Genomic DNA, 19,022 nt, shown 5'->3' on the forward strand with positions numbered 1-19,022 from the left:
TGCAATTACCTCAACTCTGCAGTGTTTATTTAAGGCAAGAGCTTAAATCTGGATGCGCAACGCTGATGCGTGATAAATATTCAGTAGCTTTTTTTTTTTTTATTATTGCCTCAGTAGTATCATTTCCACAGTTTCTGTCTTATATACAATTGAGATGGAACGCACGGCGTTTCGAGGCTGCAAAACCGGAACAAATGCAAAATACAGGGCAGTTTTGTGCAATGGTAGAGTTTTACTTTAAGTTATGCATCCACTCACGGGAAGCAGCATAATGACAGTCTGACAGTGCTGTCACCAGGGAATATAAGATGCTTTTTGTTTCCTTTTTTTTCCATTTCTGTATGAATTGCTTGTTCGGGACTTCCTTGAAAACGAGATGATACAGCTCAAGGGTTATCTTGATGTAATAAATTTGTCTCACTCATGCACTGCCCTGGTTGGAGGCTTTGTGCAGACGTCCATGTCAAATCGTGTTGCAGTATTCGGCTGCGGCAGAGTTACACTAGAACATAATCAGTAGTAATCAAGGGAAACAAGGAGGGAGTTGGAGAAAGTGCGATGGCACTGCGGGACCACGCTAAAAATGGATTTATCATGAATGCGGCGCGGCCCGACAGCGGAGGACAGAAACCAGGCCTGCACTGTCATATCAAACCGCATTTTAGCCTGCAAGCGGTCGTGCTGTTTTCCGACCATGATTTGCTTCGGTGTACCATTTCCATCTATGTTCGTTTTGCAAGATAAACAGCTGGATGATGTCTTTCTCTTCTCATCTATTGCAAAGTCTCAAAGGAGGGGGAAAAAAATGTTTGCTTTTTGCCCTGCGTTGATGGATATTGATTGGATGAGAACAGCCCACATCTATATGCACTCTGGCAGGTGCGTGCTTTAAGCAACAACGCCGGCCACTTTTGAGGTGAATGTTTCTAGACAAGGACAAAGGAGACATGGCAAAGTGGAGACAACTGCTACTCAAAACATTATCCCAGAGGCCATTTACTTTGCTTTCAGCCAATATTGTTTCTACTATGTCATTTTTTTTTTAAATATGCTAAATGTGCATGAAAGCCAGATGGCAGGTCTTGGTTGAGAGAATCCTCTGTTTATGGGTTGAACTGATCCATTGAGGAGAACTTTATGACATGTTAGACACCGGATTTAATAGCCATGTCCGGTGGGGCCTCGGTCCCCTGATACTCGACACTGTGGCAGTTGATTTTGTTGGCAACATCACCACAAGAGAGTGCAGCAGTCCCTAGTTGACTGTGTCAACAATATAACTCAATGAAGAATGCGATGAAGAGGCAGAGTTATTCTTGCTGCAGCCTTCCTCCTTGTGAGAAACTATTTGGTCGGTCCTCAAAGTGGTCGCTGGTCAGGGAGAGACTTGCGGCATGGCCACGGTCTTGGTATGAGCAGAGCCGACTCCCTGACCTCTGTAATTGAGATGCAGGAAGAATACTGCATTCGTATCAAATGAAAAACTATTTTAACGCAGACAGAGGAGCAGTTGCCAGGGAAAATAAGTTGATCGAGGAGTTGTCTGCCCCTTGTGGTTTTCGTGGCAAGACCTGCTGTCGAGTCTATGATTAGATAGAACATGCACTAATTTAGCTCAGACTCGCAGCAGAGGGACATGCTCCGTGTCCAGCAGCGATGACAACCCCAAATATGTGCTTGAAAGGGGACTTATTGTTAATTTAACAAGGTACAGGTGCGTAGGAGAGAAATGGAGATTTAACAGCTGACAGAACAGCCAGGGGAGACACTGAGCACCGTAGGTCAGGGCTGTGAGTGTTTGTTTTGAGGATAAAAGTTAGATGGCCTAGCCACATACCGATTTTTTATTGAAAGGCACATAGCACGTCCAGGCATCATCCCACGGCCAGATAAGAGCTTAGGCCCCCTGACATTGTGCAGTTGCCAGGAGTGTGACTGCAGCTTCAAAGCCAGCGACACGTCAGCTTTTGATCTGAGAATAGGCAAGGGCGTCTGAAAACCACTGGTCAAAGTACAGTTCGCTCACATTTCTGTTCCGAGCTGAAAGATGGCACAGTGTTCCCATGCAAAGCCTCAACAGCTCGTGAACTGCCTGTCTGCACACTCAGCTGCATGCACAGGAAAAACACGATAGATGATAAATATTGTAAGGAATGCTTAGAGTGTCTGTAAACACAAAGACTTGAGCCTAACGCCGTTATCTCGCTGGCTCGTACTGTTGTTTTTGGAAATAATTATTCTCTGCAAACATTTTCTCGTTGTTTGTCTATTTAATCTGGCCAATTACTTTTTTTTTTTTTTTACCGCAAGTAAACATTGTACTGTAGATCCAGGTTGTTTGGGTGGATTTTTATTTGTGCAAAAAGCTATTTTAAAGGTGACATTATGTTTAGATCACGCTAAGCTGTGTCAACTTCACCATGCTGTTTACTGGTGAATTAATCTTGTATAATGCATTTGAAAGAAAAACCCTGTTTGCCTGTACCTGAGGAAATAAGGAAATAAATTCAGTGTATAGTGCCCTAACGGAGCAGCTGCTGTCTTGCAGCTTGTTTAAATCATGGTATATAGAGAAAAGGTGGGAGAGGACAGCTCTAAGAACAGTCCAGAGAAGACTGAGCATGCAGCGTATGTCACAGTGGAAAGAGACCAAAGGCTTAAGCCAGAAATCTCCTTAGAACAAAGTTCTGGTCTGAGAACACGGATCAGCTAGCCATGAAACCTTCACTTTCGCTTAGGACTAAGGTAACAGAGGCAAAGACCAAAGAGAGAGCAGACCGTGCAGAGTCATAGCGAGAGGGCAGCGTGAGGGAGAAAAACACAATAAAGTAATATATGGTTTGTGACAGGAAGCAGGGAAACGGGGCAAAAGAGCAAAGAATATGGCTGAGGAGGAAAAGGGAAAGTGGACAATAGTACACCTCACTGCAGCTTTTCATCCTCAAGGTTTAACGCGACGCTCGCTCATGAATCTTCTTGTTTAATCTAAGGACAAAGACCTTTAAAGGAGACGTCCGGTGATCTTTCCGTTGTTTTGATCAGATCCGATGAAAAGAACAAAACTAATGAATTGATTATGTCGCCTAACACTGTTTTAGCTTATTCTTTTGTACCACAAGGCTTTCTCGTTTCACATTAAAACACATTATTGACCGATACCATTGCAGCCAGTCACATGTTTCTTAACATGTTCTGCTTCGGGTGTTGTACATACACATCAGAGCATGCAATCTGGAATAATCTGCACTTAATAGTACCAATTAAATACACTGCTGTCTGAATGACGTTTGAACTGTGGGCAATTCATAATCCTTTTTAAAAACGAAACTACATACTTATATATTATTACTTATATATTATTACTTTCGTCAGAGTAACCTGTGGGGTTGAGGCTAAATGCCACAGGCATAGCCGAGAAGGTTGAGGATAATGAGGACCAGACTAAAGGCTCCAGCATAGTGCTGCGTTGGTGACACGCAGAGTCTTACAGACGCATGTGTATTTGTTGCCACTTGGTGAATGTGTCAGACATATATGGAACAACCCACTGACTGTATATGAGGACGGATGAACCCTCTAACATCCTCCATAGGAAACCTTAAGAGCAGTTTTCAAGCTCAGTGTGGGTGACACCGGCTGTGCGGCCTGAAACAGCAGCCACTGGCCGCTCAAAGCCCTAAATTACGCACAACTGGATGTAATTTTAACATGTGTGTTATTTAAAAAATTACCCCCCGCATGTTTGACATCAGTGGGGAAATAAGCTAGGAGACTAAAACAGTTTTTTAATTGTTTGTTTTGTATTGCACCACATTGTAAACATGTGTACTTCTGCTGTAAAGTTTAACACATCTACGGGTATTGATTCTTTTGGAGGAAGCCTCAAGTGGTCGTTCGAGGAACTGCACTTTTTGGCTCTTCCTCCCGTGCTTCATATTTCGGGCCCTGCAGGTTCAACCACTTTGACAGACTACTTCTGTGTTTGGTGGAGTTAAAATATTTCACATATTGTTCTGGTTGTTCCATCATCATGCAGGAGCAACGCTCTGTTGCCTTGTTGGAGTGGACTGCAGTGGAAATGTACGCAAACTGACACCAACATGCAAGGTTTTCCCCTGTGTTCTCTTGCAATAAGAAGAATATAGCATGACCGCTCACTTACAGTATGCATTAAACGTACTAACCATGATACATGTGTATATGACCAATATCTTAAATATAATATATTTCTTATCATTTATTCCTTAAATATGAATATATCGCTCTACAAAGTCAAAGCAACTATATTTTCTGTTTAATGATGAAAGGACGTTAATAAATGAACAGATCATGACTAAAACATCTAATCCTGCGTGACTCCAGAGTTCCTAATGTGAAGCATAATGTTCTGCGACAGTTCTTTTTTTAAACATCCATACGTTTTTACAAACCTGTAAGCCTATGCATTATGCCTTGAAGAAATATAGAATATAGATGATGAAATGCATAAAACAGAGCAAGAGCAAGGCCACGTACAGCCCTGTAGGATTAGTCTTCCTCCCAAAGACCTTGGCAGTGTGGAAAATATATATTTAATTTCTGTGTTCGCTTTATTTTTATTTATTTATTATTTTTTTTGGCTGTGCAGAACCGTATAAGACAGAAAGTGACACAACCTTAAAGAAAGTGTTTGATAAGTTGATGGTTAAATAAATTGATCTACTCGCCACTGATAAGTGGATGTTTATCATATATTATGGCACAGTTTCATAGAAGATAATAGTCTGATGGGATTTCAAACGGATAATGTGACTTTTTCTTCAAATGCCTTTTAAATCACAATAAATCTTTACGTTTATTTAAATAATTAAAGAGTGCATTTAGTAAAAAAAAAAAAAAAAAGCATCTGTAAACTTAACGCCATTACAAAATATGCATGAATTTGAGAGCACTCTGAGGATACACATATAGGCGGTGTTTCTTTATGGTTCTTGAGTTATCAAAGGAAAAATAAAATGATAAAATAAATTACCACGGCTTGCACATCTGTTAAGCTCGCGCTTCCATCAGCTGCCTCGCCGGCTCTCATTATAGACCATAGGTATCACACACTAATGCTGCCTTTGGTGGAATAGCTATCGCACATCATGATAATAGTCATTTGTGAGGATGTCAGTGAAAACAAATACCATGTAATATCCTGATGCCGGGCGAAGGGGACGGTGTTGAGATCCTTATTGGGATTTTTTAATGAGAATGTCAACACTGTCAGTAATCGGTAGCTGATTGTAATGAGATTCCCCTCTCTGCTTCCTGGAATATCACATGAGGAGGAGTTGATTTCCCTGTGCACACTGGTTGCTTATTCTATTTTGTCTGTGTGTGTGTGTGTGTGCTTTTTCATTCGCACTTATGTCTCTTTCCATGTCTTGCATTCCATCTGTGTTTGACCACTGTTAGAGAAGCATCATTAGCAAACATAATTTGTCTCATTTCTTTATTTCCTCTCCTCTGTCTCTTCTTTCCTGTTGCGTTTGTGATCTCTCAAAGTCAGATAGTGCCATCTAGTGTGCATGGAGGTTGGTTGCATGCCAGGACAGTTTGCTGCGGTTGAATTATTTATTCATGGGCCGGGCGCAGTGACATGAGAGGCAGACTTTTCCCAAAGGCATATTTATTATTGAAAAACCTATCCTCCTCTTCTTTTAATTCTTTTTTTTTCTTGTTAAATCTGAGAGGTATTTGAAGTTTCTTACTTCTTAGTGTTTTGTCTTATGGTGCAACCGCTATGCGCGTCCTGTGTTTAGCTAAAATAGCAAAGCATCAAAAAGATCTATGAGAACGTCTTTTTTGTGTGAATACTGTTTTTTCCCCCCGCTATTTTCAGTCACATTAAACAATGTCAGTACCATGTTTAATGCAAATATTTGTCTTGCCAAAATGTGAACCATTTCCAGCTTGCTTCACACTTTTTCCACACGTCTGGTTTTGCCAGAAGAAGAACTGAGAATCTCTCACTTGTTAAAGTAAACTTAATGTATGAGGTTTAGTCAAACATTGCCAGTCAATCTCTTGTATTGAGTGCAGGCTTGACCCTCTGGGCAGTATCAGAGCTGCCGAAGTGCTTTGGCATCAGTGTGACAGGATTAACACATCAAAAGCAGTGTCGGGGCCTACAGCAGCGTCACACAGTCAGTACAGCACCTTTCATGTTCTGCTCAGGTTCACTACAATTTCACGTAAGCCAACAGCAAGTCAGACGGAAAAAGATAATGGGGCCAACCTGCTGCTATCAGGCTTTCCCTCAGCTTCAGTGAAATATGTCAAATTCCGTGTGTTTGATGAAAGATTGGAGTTCAACAGGCTCGAGTCAGGGAGCGATATCTGACTTTGTCACATGGCGCGGATGCAAAGGAGCATTTAAGTCTGACATTCAGGCTGAAATTATTGCTGCGAGCCTGCATGGTCTTACTTTTCATGATGCAAACCTGCGATAGTCGACACAGAAGGGAAAATTAAACCCAAATCATTTTTTTTTTATTTTTTTTTTGCAAGTTCAAGTGTTAAACGTCAAAACCCCAAATTTATAATTCCTTTGATAATGTGTAGCTATAAGTGAAGGCGGGGTGGTCTAATTTTACAAACGGGATGCCATGGGAGTAGCAGGTTTTAAAAGAAGATGAAGCTCAGCTCGTGTATAAATAAGTCAACTGACACCGTATGTCAGAGATGTCAAGGATAGTTTTCATTGCCCGTATTTCCTCCCGGATGGTTTTACGAGTACATTTTATCATTTGTAATATTTAGTGAGGCTTTGAGGACTACAGTACATCGTAAATAAGGCATTTGGTTATATCATGTGCTTACAGCATATACTTAATTCTTTTTGGCTGAGGAAAAATAAATATTTAAGAAGGAGGTGGCCAAATGTGCATCCCGATTTCTGTTGTGATTATAAACCCTACAACTGCACACATCTGGCTCAGTGAGTAGAGCGAGTTGTCCACGAGCCAGAGGGCTAGCAGTTTGATCCCTGCTCCATGAACCCCATGCTAAAGTGATGTTGAACCCTGAGATAAAGAGTAGTCATTGTGACTGTAAAGTGCCTTTGAGTACCAACAGGTAGAAAAGTGCTATACAGTATAAATACACGACCATTTACAAAGGTTTTAAGCGCTAAATGTAAAGTGAGGAATGCTTTCAAAAATTATGCATGCTCAGTTTTAAGATAGCTGGCAGGTAGATCTCAGCATCTTGGACATTTTGCCACTTACCGTTGTTTCAGTCTCAGTTGCTTCTGTCTCTTTGTGTAGTCCCAGACTGACAGGAAGGACTCTGTGGAGGCCAGATCTGTTGCAGGACTGAAGATACAGCAGATATTAAAAGTCTATGCAATTCTGTTAGCGGGTTTTTGTCATTAAGAATGAACAATGCGAAAGATTTCAGAGAAAAAATTAACTCCAAATAAATGTCAATTGTTACGTTTCTTAATGCGGTAAAATAAAGGTACCAAAGGTTTGATAGAATCTATCCTTGCTTCACTTTTATGTATTTATTTGGTTTTGATTTTTACATCAGTAAAATGTTATTTTAATATAGGTCTGTAAAATCAGTATAACCAACCCAGACCGTTATGACTATCTGGTTGTTTGGGCTCATTACCATCCTGCAGAAGGAAAATAAGACTTGTTTCCCTGATTGTATGGTGTGATTAATGAAAGTTAAAAATAATGCTGCCTATATGTTACGTACAGTAAATGCTAAACTGAATCACAAACTTGATGTGTTCAAACAAGGTTTTCTTCTTCTCGTGTAACAACCGACTGTTGGTCTCCTCCTAGGTGGTTGACATAAAGCAGAAACTGAAGCTGTCCAAGAAATTTTGGTCCAACTTGCCCGAGGCGGTGTGCGTGGAGGAAAGGGTGACTGCTGGAAATGCCAGCGATGAGGAGTGCTGGAATGGACACACCAAGGGCAGGTGAGGGCACCGGGCCCCCGGGGGCTAATGCAGGCTAACACAAGAAGGTTATATAGAAGTCCAAAGTCTGTCCAGCTAGCCTGACGTTAAGCGGCCTAATCCCAGAATTAAGAAGTCTGCTGGGCAAGAGCTTGCCGCACTTTGATACATTAAACTAAACAAAGGAATTAAATTATTGTTTTGGTTTTGATTCTTATTGTATTATAATTTACTTTTATAATTTTAGCTTTTTCTTTGAAATCAAATATCCATTACTCTGACTTCTTTTGCAACAGACATTTCTGAGATCCATGCATGTTTATTTTGTGCCTAATGCCCAACGTATGATAAAAATCCAAAACATATTCAAAATCCATATCACAGATTCTTTAAATAATCCTTGAAGCCAGTCATCTTAGCACCACACGTTGTTGTTTTTTCATCAACATCATCACTTAAATTAGTCAAGGACATCAAATGTTACGTCTTTCAACTCAGATTTCAGAGGTGTATGTGATTCCGACGGACCTGGACTTATGGGAAGCATATGCGGTTGTGTCAGATGATTTGTGGAATGCCCTCACATGACGGCCTGCGCCGTATTTATCAAACAAGAATGCAGGCAGCTGACACGCTTTCCCTGGAGAAATTTCTCACAAGCATGTCATTAGCCGACACGATTGGGTCAAACGTTCATTTTGCTGCCGTTGTTGTAATCTCACGAGCTGCTCCCGAGAGCGGTGTGACAATCAAACCTGTAACTGAACTGAAAACACTAAAATATCTGTGGAATTAGTCTCCAGCTAATATTTTTCTGCTCTCTTGTATTGACATGGTTCTTTCTGCAAGCAGCCTGTCAAACATAATGACATATCTAATGTGTCATGTCGTAAAGGTACTTTCCCGAAGTCCAAAAGGACGGCCTGACCAACCAGCAGAATAACCCAGAGGTGGGTGTCGACATCACGCGCCCGGACACCCTCATCCGTCAGCAGATCATGGCTCTGAGGGTGATGACCAACAAGCTGAAAAACGCCTACAACGGCAATGATATCTACTTTCAAGACTCAAGTAAGCCGTTTGCCACTTTTGCCTTTCGCACAAATGCGACAACACTTGGTTACTTTGGTTTCTCTTCTCCGGGCAGGAATGTATTTTTAGTCTTGCCCTCCACGCCCCGCGCAGTCAAGTTCACGCTCCAGCTGCTTGTCACTCATCTTGATAACCTGTCAACTTTGAAATGCTACCTAGCCTTGAGGCAGAGCTAATCGGCGTCAGCAAAGCCACAAGAGTCACTGAAGGTGGCAGTGTAATAAAAAACAACGCCGACAGTCCCGGTTTTCATCGAGGTTTTAAAAAGAAACGGGAACGACGGCGAGGATAAGGCTGGGAGTGGGTTCAATTACACAAACCAACTACAGCGTCTTAGGGGCAGGGGAAGTAGGGGAAACATTCAGCTTTTATTGAACATGTTTACAATAAATGGTTAATTTAAAATGTATTAAGTGATTATAAGTTCTAGATTGACTCTTCCTTTAGCTCCGTTGTGGGTCTCCACCACCCCTTCAGCAAAACATCTTGAACTGGATGCTCCACTATATTATCTTGGTAGTTGCTACCTGTGTCTGCCTGTTATTTCATGCTGGGCAGGTGTGCAGTGGATGTTTTAGAGTGTCAGTAAAATACTGTTTAGGATTGCAGCTGTTTTTTGAAAGACACCTTTTCAGATTCATTTAATAATTTGACCAATTCTCATATGAAAAAAAATATTTGCAAGACGCTTTAAAGCAGAATCTCAAATTTGCAAAGACTGTTTGAGTTGCTGTTGTGCTCATTCTGGCTTGTGTTTGACTTCGGCATTGCAGGTGATGAAGGCAGCGGCTCAGGCAGTGGCAGCGGCTGCACCGAGGTCTGCCCTACATACATGGACAGTGCTGCCACTGAAACGCCAGTGGTGAGAGCTGACCGGAGCGGGCCTGTGGATGATTCTCCCCCGCTCCACGCACCCTCTGTAGTCCTGCCAACCATGCTGGCCCTCTCAGCCCTGGCACTTCAACGGCAATGGAGATAATGCTTGCTGGAGGAACAGGCTAAACATGGACAGCAGGGTTGGTTTTTTTTTTGTTCGTTTTTTTTTTTTTTTTTCTCCTTTCCCCCAAAGTTTTTTGTATTCAGGCAGATTGGCCCTACAGTCAAGCAGACAGCATTCAGGCTGCCAGCCTTGAGGCTAGAGGAGTCTGCTCTGAAAAAAGAGAGCAGTCACGCATCATGATTTTCCACTTTCCCAAAGATCGTGCAGTGCCATCCTTAGACTCAATATTTTATGGCATCACTTCACCATCTAACACTGATGCCAATCCAACAAACTCTGCTTCAGAGATTAAAAAACACATATATTTCTTGCACATATGGCAGGTATTAATGTAGGTCTCCATGTGGAAAACTATAACACGCACTTTGATTGTTTTGATTTTTTTAAATGCAAAAAAAAAAAAAAAGAAATGTTGTGGGTCGAAGAATGTTGAGAATGTGGTTATTTGATGCACCTGAAAGAGGTTAATAAATGTTTAATATTATATTTTAAATCAAAGGATAGAAGGATCTAAATGACGGAAAAGTCAGGAACGGGCGATCTCCGGCTAACAGTTTAATTCGATCCTCGTTCCGCTGTCATTAACTCACGTGCCAATTAATGAATTGTGATGAGAAGCAACCAAATACTCATTCAAAACCTTGTGTTGTCATGTTTGTGTTCAGATCAGATGCAGCCACTGAACTGTGTTTATTCAGCTTATGTTTCACAATAATTTCAGCCGTGTCATTTGGCAAGAGTGGGTACACTACGTGATGTGTCGGTCACAGATCCACACAGCTGTTCAGTGAAACTGTTCAACAGTAGCCAAACTGACATTTTATATACTCATTTGCCTTGCAACAAAGTCATTATCTGATAGTATTCTCGTATCGTGCTGATTTCTCAGGCTTTGCTTCAGGAGTAGACAGCCTGGACAGAATTATTATGGAGGAGTTATTCGCATTACAGAGACGGTGCCACTAATTTGCATTAATGCTATCATAGTGATGATGGTTCTCAAGTGTTGCTGGGCGCGTGTGCTGGTGTAAATCCAACGTATACATGCCAGAGAGGGCAACATTGCTATTCAGCACTAATAAACAAACATCGATTCATGGTTTACATGAATGCTTACACAATGTGTTTCCATGTAACCACTGTGCAGCAGTGCACAGCCACGCCACAGGACGAATAGATAAACAGATTGTGAATTGTTTCTTTAGAAATAGTCTGCTGGCATTACAAGGACAGTCATGCACAGTTGAAAGTTAAGAGTGTGTTCTGTATATTATGTGTAAACGGACACGGACATTGCACTAGAAAAGCACATCAGTTCAATACTACTACTACTATCAAGTCTTGTGCTGCTGTAATCTCAACATTAATTTACAGTAATCCTTGTGCTGCACCCTCAGAGTAGACAAATATTTACAGAAGTATTTTGCATTCAAGAACAAATAGGCATGTTTGCTACTGTGGCACGTGATAGAATAACCAAATCTGTTTAAATGGACACTGTAAAACTAAATTACTGTTAAACAGCATTAAAAAGTCATGTTGAAATCACAACATTTAAAAATTAGTGTAGTTCTATAAAGTGCAGGAGTTATTCAAATACGAAGCAGCAAACAGCACACAGTGGTTACTGGAAATGCAAAGAAAGGGTCCCTAAATTTATCTGGAAAGCTTGAATGGTTATGTCTGCAGCACAGACAGGTTTGAAGCCGACCACAGTCACCTGTGAAATGAGAATCTGTGGAGACTGGACAGGGCTGAATGCTCCAGTGAAGCTCCTCAGTAGAGCGTACTTACAGAGAATGTGAGAGGCCTGGCACTGCTGAGGAGGGCGGACAAAACCAGCCTGTTTGTACATCCACTGTTCTCTGAGAGCCCGTCAGGTCCATAACCACCAGGCCAGCTAAGCTTACATCTTCACAGTATTAGCCTGTGTTACGCCCTTCGCAGTATATCCGTGATTATTTGTTGAGCTTTTCTTTATTGCATTTAAGTCTGCATATTCATCCACATTGCAAAGACACAAATATATCGAGAAAATAAGTCATTTAAAGTGATTCTTTATTATTGATCTCACAGGATGCCCTTTTTATGTTTTGTATCATTGAACTTTTAATATTTTTGCAATAAAATATTGAAAACGGATGTCTGGTCAGACAAATTATCAGTAAGCAGGAAAAAATAGAGTTCTTGTTTTTGTCAAATCTTTTTTTTTTTTTTCAATTTCAGATCTTAATGAGGGAACTTGGAGTTTGAATTTCATTTCAAACTGAGGGGGTGAAGAACTAGTCGAGCAAACATGCCTTACTGTCTTTCAGTGCAATTGACAAGATTGCATTTGTGTTTTGTTACTGTTCCTGAGAATAAATTGTTATTAAAAACATTCCAATAGATTTGTATTAGTGGTAAATTTGGAAAAGGGACAAGATAATGCAAGAGCTCCGTAAGATTTTCTAAAAAGATCACCATATAAAGGTTAAAATGTACATTCATTGCGAGTATATGATTCACTTGATGGCTCTTACATAAGATTTAATTTCGTATGGAAAAAGCAGGGATAATATTTTACTCTTGCTCCACAGTCGAGCCTGCAGAACATTGTAGACTGGCTTCTCTGTCTCTCCTAAGAGCGCTGAAGTGCGTTGCAGAACAACAGGTGAAGCCTAGGCTTCCTCTGTGTACTTTCTATTCGTGAAATCCGCTTTTATCAGAGGTTCAAAGCCTCTGTTTCTCCGCTGACGCTGGTAGAGCACAAAGATAAGGAGAAGCACCAGAAGACCAATGAAGACTCCCCCGAGAGAGGAGCCCAGCACAAACACAGTCGGCCCTCCATCTGTATCTGGAAAGATGAAGAACAGGTGGGGACACTCTGTGAAACCTTTTCGCAGTAGGAAAACTAAATATAAATGTCAGTGCAGGTTTGATTAGGGTGTAGAGTAGAAATACAGACTCTCTGATACCACTGGTAAGTATCACTGCAGCACGCCGAGATATAATGCATAAAACCAGAGATTACAGTTTTCATACCTTGGTTTCGTATTATACTGGTTGGTTTTCTCAATGTGCAGGTTTGCCTCTTTCTCACTGTTTTCCATGTCTATGCTAAACTAAGCTAACTGGTTGCTTCATATTTACTACACAACCAAGAGTGGAATAAATCTTCTCGTCTACCTCTCAGGAATGGATTTCTCAAACAATTCCTTTAAACTCTTTCCGTGTTCACTCACCGTCCAGTGAAACCGCATAGGAATACCCCAGCTGCTCAGAGGTGATGTAGATCTCTTCATTAGTGATCGGTGGGAAGAAGGGAACCATGTTGTAGTCCCTGTTATGACCGATGGGCGCCATCTCATCCGGGAAGGTGGCGTTGTTCGGAAGGAACCTCCTCATCCACTCGTCGAAAATGGCATCGGTGAAAGCATGGAGCACCTGCAATGTAAAAAAAAACAATAAATAGATAACACGGACATGGAAAAACATGTGTCTACTGTTTCATCTCAGAGGAAACCATTAAATTAGATTCTGACCAGAAAGATGGGGTCATTGGCTGCAGAGTGAGACAAAGCGCTGGTCCCGTTGAGCATAGAGTGGACAAGGTTGTGAAGGTTATCGACTGATTCATCCAGTTCCCCGTCCGGCCTGTCGTACCCTTCAAGAGCATTTCTGTGAGAAAGCACAACAGAGAAGCCTTTGAATCGTCAAATTTAAATAACTCCAGATTGCAACAGTTTTAGTGTAGCATCAAGTGTAAATTATTATTAACCCAGGACAGTGGAGCTGTACCTAAAACTGAAGGAAGAGTTGGTGAAATATGGAGGGCTGTCGAACTCCCTGATTCCAAGACAGCTCCTGACGTCACTCATGGTGGGCAAAGACATGTTGCCTCTCTCCATGATTCCTCTCTGAATAAAACCTTCACTGGTGCCATTACAAAGAGTCACCAGGCGATTGTAGTCGTCCAGACTGGAAGGAAAGAGCAGCAGCATGTAGAACATTAAAAACAGCATTAAACAATTCGAGGTACGTATCAAAGGAGACTTAATATGCGCATTTACATTTCTATATTTATATTTAGGGATTTAGATGACATTTGAATAATTTAGACGTGAAAATAAACTAATTATCTTTTACTAGCCCTTTATGCAGACTGCTTAAAAAAGCAATTCAGATGACTAAAACCCCACAATTCTCTGTCTTTGCCTGTAGAAAATAATACATCCATAAGGCTAGTGTGGGAACTCTAAAAGTTGATTAAAAACTGATTAAATAACATAATTTCTCATTCTTGACTGAACATGGCAACACTTCCAGCACATCCATACACATTAAGCCCTAATCCAATCTGGAATATGACAGCATATAGCACGAAAATCCGCAACAACAAAAATTACAGCAGCTTCCGTCGTGTGACATAACAATTATATGCATGACGGGGTACACTGAATGCCTCTAAATCTACTCAAGTACTGTATACTGTTTTCTGAAAACATGTGGAATTGAATTCACAAAGAAGACCACAGTTTGACTCTGTGGGCAATCTGTGCCTGGAGCAGATGACTGCACTGAGAAATCCATGACGAGCTGACGTCAGCTCAGCACAAAAGTTGAGGAAGTCATCTGAGTCCTGAACTTTTGACTCACGTGGAAACTTTGTGGCATTAACGGGCAGAAAATAAGGAAAAGCAAAACGGATCCCTTTTAGCGCATTACATGATGTTATCAGTAATTATCAAGAATAAATACGCCGATCAGGCATAACATTATTATCACCTTCCTAATATTGTGTAGGTCTCCCACAAAACAGTTGTGACTCATCAGAGAATGGACATGGGCCTTCTGAGGGCGTCCTGTGGTGTCTGGTAACCGGGTGTTGTTGGTGTGAATTTGGAGGCCAGGTCAACACCTTGTACTGTTTTTCATGTTTTTTTGAGTTGTTCCTAAACCGTTTTTGTGTGTGTGCCTGTGTCAGGCTGCATCCTGCTGGGGATGGCTGCTGCAATCAAGGAGTGTCATTGCTATGGGGTGGGGGTGCCTGGTCTGGTCTAGGTGGGTGGTACATGTCTAAGTAATAGCGGCATGAATGTCAGGTCCAAAAGTTTCCCAGCAGAACATTGAACTGTCACAAGATGGTGAATGTTATTTACTTCTCCTGCAAGTGGTTTTAATGTTGTGCCGGTGTATATTGTACTGACCTGTTACAAACCACCCCCCAGCCGGAGAATCTGGACTGGTTACTGATGAGGGAGGGGTTGTCAGGGTTTCTTCCTCCCAGCATAGAGTCCATGCACACATCACACTCACTCTGTCCTGTGGCAAAGTTCCAGTAGGGGATTGCAAAGTTTTCATTGCCAGTCAGCCTCTGCAGGAGAGAGACACATTTTATAGATTTTAGTCTGCATTAGCATCAGAACAGTACATCAACACTGGCTCATTCAGTTATATACATATATATATATATATATATATATATGTATTAAAAGCATATGATCATTTTCTTCTTCCTGTTCTCCTCCTTCTTTTTCCCCCATCAATACTATTAGTATTTAAAAAATCTTCTACAGTCATTGATAAATTATTTGATTTTTGATTCTGTAGTCAGCATGTGACAAGTTCTTCTTCTATTTGAAATGAACTACATTAATCATCAGTTCAGTTAAAGGTTACTGATTAACAGACTCTACGTACGAACTGAAAACTTACTATACCAAATGTAAAAATATGAATTTAGTCAGTTGCAACAGCCTATTCCTGTTTGCTTTAAGCAAAACCAAAACTTCAGCCAAAAACCCTACTATGAAGCAACAGTTAATAACACATTCTCAGTGAATGACACATACCTGGAGATCTCTTTCCAAGCTCAGAAGGTGATACCTGTGCCAGGTAATGAACGCCGGACCTTTGTGTGAGAAATCAATGGCTCTGAACGGACGGCCGGGACCTGCAGAAAAATTTTGTGTTTGATTAGCTCCTTTTATAGGAACACACTGTAGTAATGAGTACAATCACTAATTCGTAGATGAAGAAAGTATTTGCATAAAACTGCTCAGATTTAAGGCAAAATAAAACAAAATCATAATACTGAATTTGTATTAAAATGGGTTTATGTGAGTATTTGTATTTCTCATATATTATTTTTGTTTAATTGTATTAAACGACAGAAAGAAGTCAAGAAATACTGTACGCGATATGTTGATTTACCAAGAAGGGTGTCTCTGACTGAGTAGTAATGCTGCCAGACAAAGAAGTCGTAGATGGAGATGTTGGCAAATTGTGGCTCAGTTCCATTTGGTCCCAGGAGTCCCAGCCAGTGCTGGGTGGCGATGACATAGTCTGGGTGGGTAGTGGTCTTAGCCAGTTCCAGAGTATCCAGGAACTCTTGGAGCTCTTCGGGGGTCAAGGAGTGGATGTTCTTCCGCACCACCGGAGCTTTCCTCTGGTCACAGTTTGGCCCGGTCCAGCCAAACTTACACTGGCCACAGTTATAACCTGCAAAGTTACCTGCAACACAGAGAGAAAACCGAACTTCAGATCCTGTTCAGGACACCAGCATCTTAATAAAAACTACAAAACACTCACCAGTACATCTACAAGTCTGATTGAAGAATTTGGTCGGCCACCTCTCTCGGTCATCAACGTTTCTCAGTCTGTACGGTCCTCCCCAGGGTTTGCTGTCGACTCGAACGGCAGAGCAGCTTCCTCTCCCGGACAGAGAGCCGCAGACGTTGGCAGGGTCTGAGCCCAGAGCGGGGCAGCACTGCTTGGACACGATTCCCTCCACCGTGCAGCACACTCGAGGAAACTGAGCCTCCGCTGGCCCAGGACAGAAGAGTAGACAAAGAAGCCCAAGACCGAGCGCGATCATCATATTTCACCTGTTTGTTTCCTTCAGTCGGTGGTGAGAAAATCAGTTTGCAGATCAGCTCTCAGCTGTAAAACGGTCAATTAGTTCCCTGGTGGAGAGTGTTGAATCTCACTCTGCTACGGTCCCCTGTTGTGTATCTTTAAATTAGATTCAGTGATAGTTCTAATGTCTGTGGAACCAACACTTAAAGCCAAATCATGTTGTGTTCCAGTCAGTTACATGCACATTAAGAAAGCCTCTAATTTCTGCTCTTGCTTTTGTAGAGCAGTGAAGGATTAAGCCATGTCTTGTGACGATCACCTGACAGCAGAGCTGTGAGCTGCAGAATTGAAATCTGTATGGCTATCAAGAAACTGCCTGAAGGGACTATAATGTTTTGTATAGCTGCTTTGTATCAGTGAGTTAATCGTCATTGTGATGTCTTTCCTAAAGTCATTCTCAAATATCTTAGCTTGATGAAAATTTGGAGAATCAGCTTTCAAATCAGTGCTCCCACTACAAGTGTGCTAAATCTGAATGATAAATTTATCACTTTTATTTATAGAGAAGTTTTTAGAAGCTTTTTGGCTGGAACGGGTCAGTTTAACAGTTTAGTTTGGTGTTTCATCATTTCACCCCATAGGTCTCAGCTGACACCCTTTACTGTGCATGTGAGGTGAGAACACCCAACACTTATTTTTCACTCATTGTCCTATAGAGGTATGCTTTTGTAGATTTCACCCAAAAAATATATCAACATAACTGAATGCATTAATCTAAAATAAAACAAAATAAAAAAATAGTTTTCTGATATCCAGCAGTGAAAAATATGTACTCGCATCTTAGAAGTAGAAGTAGAATCAAAGTTAAATAAAAGATATTGGCATCAAAACACTGAAGTATGCAAAGCAAAAGTACTCAATGTGGTCCTTTTGTATACTTTTCAGGTGATGAATACTTTGCTCAATAACAGTCTCATATGATTTTTAAAGTCTATGAGCTCTTCAACATGCCAGTAAAAGAGGTAAAGTATCAGATGAACACAGTTACATAGCAAATACGTGGCTCCATATGAAAAACTCCAAATAAAGTGTGCAATGTGGATTAGGCCTATTATGATGTATTATGTTAACATCACTTGTTATGGATTGTGGCAGCTGAAGGTCTTCTCTTAACCTGTAGTAATAGTAAGTTGGTTCTGTTTTATGATATTAATCTAAATCTGCAATGAGTAACTGTAGTTAAAAGTATCTCTAAATTTTACTCCTGTGCCAGGAAGAGCAGGAAGTCGACTAGTCGCCGATCACGCGACAATAACAACATGGACGTTTCCGAGAAGATAGGTGAGGAGCCCAGTCGGTCATTGAGCAAAATAGCGGTTCATCAAGTGTGTGGAAATACTCCACTTAAGATGAAGCCCATTCTGCCGTGACATGCAGAATATGTAAGTCAGTCCTACAACAAATGTAGCTACTCAAAAACTCATCCGAAAAGCTAACGCTAGCAGAGGAACGATCCAAATCCTCTCAAGGAGTCAATTAAGACTTCACTAAACGCCCCGCGGTAACAGAGAGAACTTAGCAGGTTACAAATCAACAATTTTCTGGTAAATTTCAGTGTCTAAAGTTATTAGACCTTTAGCTGCTATGCTTTATTGCTGTTTCTATCCCGGTTACATTATGTAATCTTACAACACGCTGTGAAATAGTAGTCTACATGCTATTGACGGTGCCGAATCGATTAGGCTGAACATTTCTGCAGCGCACGGCATTGATAAGCTCAAGTGTTTACGTTCTGTTGTGTTTTATTAGTTGACTTTGTTGCTGTGGTTGTAGACGTGGGCTACGGCCGACAGTAGCTTCAGCTTCAATTAGGCTACCTTGCAGAAAGCCTCCATAGCTTCTTTTTACATTTTCAGGTCAAGAATATAGATTTCATTGTTGCAAAGCATTATTTTGTACTGTGTCTTTGTGTGACGTCATCGACTAGTCGACGTCGACTCGACTTCAAAAAATCCGAAGTTGCTCAACCCCTACTATAGTGCTTTTCACCAATGCTCTGAACTTTTTGCATCGAAATCTAGTCACTTTTAAAAGTGTTTGCCAACAAACAAAAGCAGAGGTGAAATATTTACACCACGTCAGGAGTTCGCCAGG

General features: G+C 41.1%; 2 protein-coding genes across 2 annotated transcripts in view; one reads left to right on the forward strand and one right to left on the reverse strand.

Moving 5' to 3' along the window:
- The window catches only part of LOC311488349 (glypican-6-like), a gene marked incomplete at both ends in the record, with an annotated part of 74,981 nt that extends 64,974 nt beyond the window's left edge, over positions 1 to 10,007 (forward strand). The window contains 3 exons of the mRNA XM_084544989.1: positions 7,821 to 7,957; positions 8,832 to 9,007; positions 9,802 to 10,007. Of these exons, the coding sequence (XP_084401115.1) occupies positions 7,821 to 7,957; positions 8,832 to 9,007; positions 9,802 to 10,007 (519 nt within the window). The remainder of the gene's footprint in view (positions 1 to 7,820; positions 7,958 to 8,831; positions 9,008 to 9,801) is intronic.
- Positions 10,008 to 10,215: 208 nt separating this feature from the next.
- dct (dopachrome tautomerase) lies at positions 10,216 to 16,926 on the reverse strand. The gene is made up of 8 exons (XM_084544204.1): positions 16,602 to 16,926; positions 16,224 to 16,523; positions 15,863 to 15,963; positions 15,218 to 15,384; positions 13,809 to 13,988; positions 13,553 to 13,688; positions 13,253 to 13,454; positions 10,216 to 12,864 (listed from the first exon to the last, which is right to left on the reverse strand). Exons 1-8 carry the CDS (start codon positions 16,888 to 16,890, stop codon positions 12,689 to 12,691), a joined length of 1,551 nt encoding a protein of 516 aa, XP_084400330.1. The 5' UTR covers positions 16,891 to 16,926; the 3' UTR covers positions 10,216 to 12,688.
- Between the last annotated feature and the right edge of the window lie 2,096 nt (positions 16,927 to 19,022).

The sequence above is a fragment of the Chelon labrosus genome (assembly GCF_963514085.1).
Source record: "Chelon labrosus genome assembly, chromosome: 5".
Taxonomy (NCBI): domain Eukaryota; kingdom Metazoa; phylum Chordata; class Actinopteri; order Mugiliformes; family Mugilidae; genus Chelon; species Chelon labrosus.